Below are 6,021 nucleotides of genomic sequence, written 5' to 3'. Positions count from 1 at the left end.
TTATTATTATTATTATTATTATTATTATTATTATTATTGGACATTCAAATTGGCCACTAAAGAAATTTGAGAAAAAGAAAGAATACATTTCGGTGCGAACATAGAAAAAGATGATATTAAAAGCATCTCTTCCATTTAACATCTTCAATCTCAACTTGGACAATTGCCTTTTATTAGGGAAACTTTATTCCTTCTCAAATTTTCAATTCATAGATAACCATGCAATCAAAATGAAATATGCAATGTAAAATTTTCTATAATATTAAGATGAAATAGTAATTTTCCTTTAAGTAATGACCGTTGGATACCAAATGCCTGACCCTTCTATAACCACACATTAATTGGGCAACAAATGAATAAAATTAAAATATCATGTATATATATTGAAGGATAATAAAAGCTGCGGGCCTTTTGACTTTTGCAGCCTCCTCAGCTCCTTCCTTACATTTTAACTTTTTCACCTTTTACCCACAAAACCCAATAAAATTAGAAAAAGAACCTCTTTAAAAAGCTTACTCACACACATTTCCCCATTTCAACCTTTCCCAAAGGAAACAATCCAAAAATTAAAAAGGGGAAAATTACTAAATCAGACCCTGAAATTTTTTCCGGTGAAAGTTTGTCCAAATTGCCAATTTGAAGGAACAATATTCCAGGAAGTGGAGGTGCGTCTATCGCTGCCTGTGATCCTGAAGGAAAGTGACTGACCAACCAAAATAGCATTTGATTGCCAATTTTGACCCCAGTTACGACTCATGCTCATCCATCCAGTATTTGATCCCTTTACACTCGCCTTCACTATATCTCCTGCACCTGCGACGTTGGTGATTAATACCAGGTTGAAGTAACGGAAGCCATTGATTGTGAACCTGATTCCTCCTTGCTTTCTGCACGGCACCCTATTAAAAAAAATAAATTTAATTATTTTCATAGGTATTTTAAAAATAATCAGAAGATTTAAAATATAACTTGTAGCAATTGCCAAATTTGCTGCTAACCATATGGGATAAATATTTCCTTTCAACAAAAAAATATTTTAATAAAATATTTTTAAAATCAAAATATTTAATTAAACATTTTGAAAATTTCCTCTGTTAAAATACCTTTAACAAAAATAAAAATTGAAATATATTCCTTTCTTTCATGGTAAATATATCCATTGCAGCTATAATAAATTAATAATACTTTTTTTATGAGAAAACGGAATAGAAGGGAGTAAACAAAAAGTAAAGAGCTCGATCTTCTCACCGGCGATAAGAAACGGGGACGATGCCGGCACGGTATTCAGCGATCTTGAGGAACATGGGCATGGCAAGATCGAAATGAGGACGAGGAGGGTTGCACCACCCACCATTATCACTTGGAAGAGCATAGTTAGGAGGGCAAAAGTTTGTGGCCGTGATAAGGATCGATGGGCTACCAGGATGGCACCATTGTGGATCATTAGCACACTTGAGTTCAAAACAGGCACCACAACTGAGTCCATTGTTGAACAGAGCTGTGCTTAGAGCTGCAGTGTTCACACCGTAGCCTTGGCTATACAGGTTTCCATATCCACAAGCACCACCTGCACATAAATTCAGAGAAAGAATCAGATCATTTCTGCAAATGGGTTTCTCGAGATTACGAGAATGTTATGGGTTTTTCTTGGGAAATGCAGTAACCAAACATGGGTCAATGATGAAAAATGCAGATACCCTCGATTGTTAAGAGCAGAGCAACATAAATGAACCAGAAATTGATGATATTAACAAAAAAATTACAGTACCCATTGTCCCAGAGGCATCACTGCCACCATAAAAGGTAGCATGTGCGCTCTGCCATGGTCCACCAATGTAAACACCAGGAATTCTAGCATCAACAAGAGTAAAAAACAGCACTAAAGACACAATACAAATTGCAGCCATTGATTGCTTCCCTAACTTCTGCTCCGTGAAAGCAAAGAGGAAGAGAAGGGCAAGGGAAGAGAGACGAGGAATTCTGAGAATTGTGGGGTGTGAGGAGAAGGGCAAAGAGTAGACTGGTATTTATGGAGGCAAGGGGCCGCATGAAATTGTCAAAAAGTGGAAACCCAATTATAACCCTTAATTAGCGTTGCTTTGTTCTCTTGTTAATTAGACCACCTTGGCGGTAATCCCTTTCAAGTTTCAACCTAGGAGAATGGGTTTTTTATTTTAACCTTTTTATAAACACATGTAATATCAATTTATTGAATTAAAATTAAATTATATTCAGTGTCAAGTGAATATAATTTTACAGCAGTTCATTTCTTTTCATTATAATGTTTGACAAAAATGCCCTTAGGGTTTATCCATTTTGGGAATATTATTACTAAGGTTTTGGTAAAAAGGTAGGGGCATTGAAGGAATGATGGGTTTTGCTTCACTTACAAGTTGTGCCATTGATTAGAAGCTTTTGTCCCAACATTTTCCTTTCCTTTCCTTTCCTTTCCTTTCCTTTTGGTCCCTTTTTTATTTTCCCTTCCCTTCCTTGAATGGGAGATGGTGGGCTTGAAAGTGGAGGGAAAGGGTGGGGCTCCCAATTGGTAATAGAAACCCTAAATACCATCCCACTTCATAACAATGTGTTCATGCTCTAAATTTTTGTGGCATTCATGTAATGCCCTTTGCTTACTTTAGGTATATGTAGAAAAAAAAATGACTAAATTACCTCAATTTTATCAATTTATTCAATTTTAAACATTCATAGAAAAATAAAATAATTAAATATATATATATATATAAATATTCTAATTATATATTAGCGTGTGAATGTATATTTATATCGTAAAAAAATAAGATAAGATATCGTGAAATGATAAATAATTTTATATGTTTAAAAATTTAATAGAAAAAAATAGACGAAAAGGGTATAATATTTTAATAATTCATTAGTTTAGCATACTATTATGGTTATTAATGCTTAACATGATGGTTCATACCAATGTGTTCCATACAATTTACATTTATTTTCAATTCCTTTACCATTAAGTGAGTAATAAAAAAAATTAAAATTAACTCTTCAATATTTATTTATATAAAATCGTTACAAAACCTTAAAAAGACAAAGAATAAAATAAATATGAAAATTAAGAGAATTACCATCTAAATCACCAAAATATTTATTTTACTTATAAAATAATTTTATATATGGCAGTTTATGATTTTATATATGGCAGTCTATGCCTTGTAAAGCAGGAAATCACCCAACAGAAAAAGTTTTATATAGAAATATATTAAATCAAATTACCAATCAATTAAAAAGTTGAATTTTTTTTAAATTTTGGAAAGAAATCTCAAGTTTAAAATGCATCTTTTATTTCTACCAAAAATCTAGTCTAAGTGTAAACGCAAATTAAATTAGTCAAAGTATTAAAGTATAGCCCACAGGTAAAGTTGGTAAGAGATCCACCAGGAGAGGGAAATGTAGTAATTATATAATTGTGGAAGGACGTATTTGCAATAACATATTTTCTACATTCAATTAGTTACTGAAATGTAATTAAATATGAGATTTATAATAATTTTAATTTATTTATTAAACCATAATTACAAGAATTTCACTTACATATATTTCTTTTGTAAAAATACCAAAATTGCTCTTGCGCTATATGACATGGCCAAAATATGAAATTTAAAATTTTTATCTAAAAATATTATTAAACTACTAAAAATTTAAATAAAATTAAATAAATTGAAAAGAGCATAATTTATATTTTTAAATTTTTATAAAAAATGACTTTATATAATATTTTAATAATAATTTAAAAATATATACATTAAAAAAATGCATTTTAATTTTTATTATATAATAGAAAGTAAATTTGACATTTTATCCATATTTCTTTCTTGTAGAAAAGGTCGACGTACCTTGCCTGGACTATGTACCTGCCAAATTCAAGTTAGTTGACGGCAAAATTTCAAAACGGACGTAGGTAAAGAAGTGGGGGCCCACCGAAATTATCCGGATTTATCGGTCCACGTATTACGCCGTGCATTAGCCGTACGATTTAGTGGACTCCATCGCTCAGGTCTTCCGTCTACTAAGCTCTTACCCTCCTCTTGACGTTAAATCACACCATATGAGCAATTGCTTAGATTAATTACAGAAATTAGTGATTAATTCATTTTATTTTTAAGTCTTTTATTTATAAATAATATTCTTCTTTTAGTAAGACGATCACGGATTAAAAAATATATTTTTACGTTAATTTTTACTATTAAATATTTTATTATTTAATTTTTATAATTTAAAATTATTAATTAATTTTTTAAACTTTTAAAAATTTATTAATTAATTCTTTATATTAGAGACATTTAGATTTTTTTAATATTTAATTATTAAAATTAATAATTTACTAATTAATTAATAAATTTTTAAAAATGTGGACTAATATTTTAATATATTTTTTAAAATTGATAAATTAATTAGTAAATTTTTATATACTATAATAATTAGATAGTAATTGTTCCTTTTAATTAAGATTTAATTTAATTTTTTAATAATATTTAATTTAATTTTTTAATAATATATAATTTATTTAAATATTTAAATTTAATTAATATTTTAATTTTAATATTTAGAAGTAGAGAAAGTGATTTATAAAAAGTTATTATTTAATAATTTTTTTTATAAAAAACAGAATTTAGAATATTAAACTTCTAATTCAACTTAAATAATTTATATGGAGCTAAATCCAATATTTATAACATTTAAAAATTAGTCAACAATAATTAAAACCACTAATAATATTAAAAAATATTTAGAAGACTTAACCATTTCTCTAATCTCTTAAACAAAAGAGATGAAGTCAACTGTGAGAGTTAAAAGAAGAGTACTTGAGTTTCAGAACCCCACTCCAATCATAATTCCATGAAGCATGAAAGCCTAATGGGTTTTTTAGTCTTATTTTCTATTATTATATAAAGGAGCTAAATATTTTTTATACATGAAAAATTAAATAATCTTCCATAAAATAATAATTTAAAGTATAGACAAAAATAATAATAAATTAAAACGTTAGAAGATAACTAATAATTGAATTCATATTTTTATAATATAAAATCATAATTAAAGAAAATATTGATGTTAGTGAATCACGTAATTTGGTATTATCTTCTATAACAATTAATTTAGAGAGTTTTATTTAATTTAAAAGTCAAAAGATTTAATTAAAAAAAATTAAAATTTTAATTAATTATTAATTAATAATTAACGGATTAAAATAGATTTTTTACCCATAAAAATTAATATGGAATAAAAAGCAAAAGAGAAATGAGATTAGTGCTATCCATCTAATTTGTGGGTTTTTTTAGAAAGAAAATAGAAAGGGTTAAAACGGTTAGGACGGTGGCGAGTGTGGTTCACAGGTTTGGCATTAAGGAGAGATCCCAAATCTATCAACCAAATCTCTGAGATTGTACACGTCATCAAAAATAATTAAGCTGTTTTTCAACAACACACACCCACCTGTCACCCTTATGAGCTAACTAAGCACTAGCTGTGTTTATTTTTATTTTTATTTTTAGTCCATCAAACTCCAACTCATTCCATGTGAAGTTGCCACCTAGATTTCATCCTCTCTACCAAACATTTCCCAACTCCATTTATGCACCCACTAATTTCTAGTTTCCCCTATAATTTTTAAGTTAAATATTTAATTTAATTCCTTTCATTTTTTATCTAAAATAATTTAAAAATTCCAGTTAAAATTTAAGTAGTCCAAAAATTAAACTTCTTATATCGAATTTATTGATTTCTTGCTTGGAAACACAATTTCGTGATTTTTTTTAATTATTTGACTAAATTAATTTTTAATTTTTTAATAACAAAAAAAATACACACTATTTTGTCTTGTAAATGTATTTTACTTAACAAAATTAGTTAAGAAATTAAGAATTTTTTCTCCAAATTAGGTTAATACGTTGAGTAACATGTCAATAGATGTAGCTATTTTTCGAATTTCAAGTGCAATTTTTTCGACGAAATTTCAAATGCAAGTTGATGAAAAAATTAAATTGG

The 6,021-nt window shown here is 27.9% G+C and overlaps 1 protein-coding gene across 1 annotated transcript; it reads right to left on the bottom strand.

The window, feature by feature from the left end:
- Positions 1–353: 353 nt before the first annotated feature.
- On the bottom strand, positions 354–2,010 carry LOC110624101 (expansin-A4). Its single transcript, XM_021769187.1, has 3 exons — positions 1,769–2,010; positions 1,249–1,567; positions 354–899 (listed from the first exon to the last, which is right to left on the bottom strand). The coding sequence occupies exons 1-3, from the start codon at positions 1,905–1,907 to the stop codon at positions 590–592; spliced, it is 768 nt and encodes a 255-aa protein (XP_021624879.1). The 5' UTR covers positions 1,908–2,010; the 3' UTR covers positions 354–589.
- Between the last annotated feature and the right edge of the window lie 4,011 nt (positions 2,011–6,021).

Source organism: Manihot esculenta, chromosome 10, assembly GCF_001659605.2.
Source record: "Manihot esculenta cultivar AM560-2 chromosome 10, M.esculenta_v8, whole genome shotgun sequence".
Taxonomy (NCBI): Eukaryota; Viridiplantae; Streptophyta; class Magnoliopsida; order Malpighiales; family Euphorbiaceae; genus Manihot; species Manihot esculenta.
The sequence above is the reverse complement of the archived record's forward strand: the minus strand, read 5'-3'. Positions and strand labels throughout refer to the sequence as shown.

What these genes read in the sequence shown, in the direction of transcription:
- LOC110624101 (XM_021769187.1), bottom strand. Translation starts at nt 1,907, where the DNA reads ATGGCTGCAATTTGTATTGTGTCTTTAGTGCTGTTTTTTACTCTTGTT. An exon ending in TGATGCCTCTGGGACAATGG is followed by an intron (nt 1,568 to 1,768) that starts GTACTGTAATTT and finishes ATTTATGTGCAG; the next exon opens with GTGGTGCTTGTGGATATGGA. An exon ending in GTCCCCGTTTCTTATCGCCG is followed by an intron (nt 900 to 1,248) that starts GTGAGAAGATCG and finishes TTTTTTTAATAG; the next exon opens with GGTGCCGTGCAGAAAGCAAG.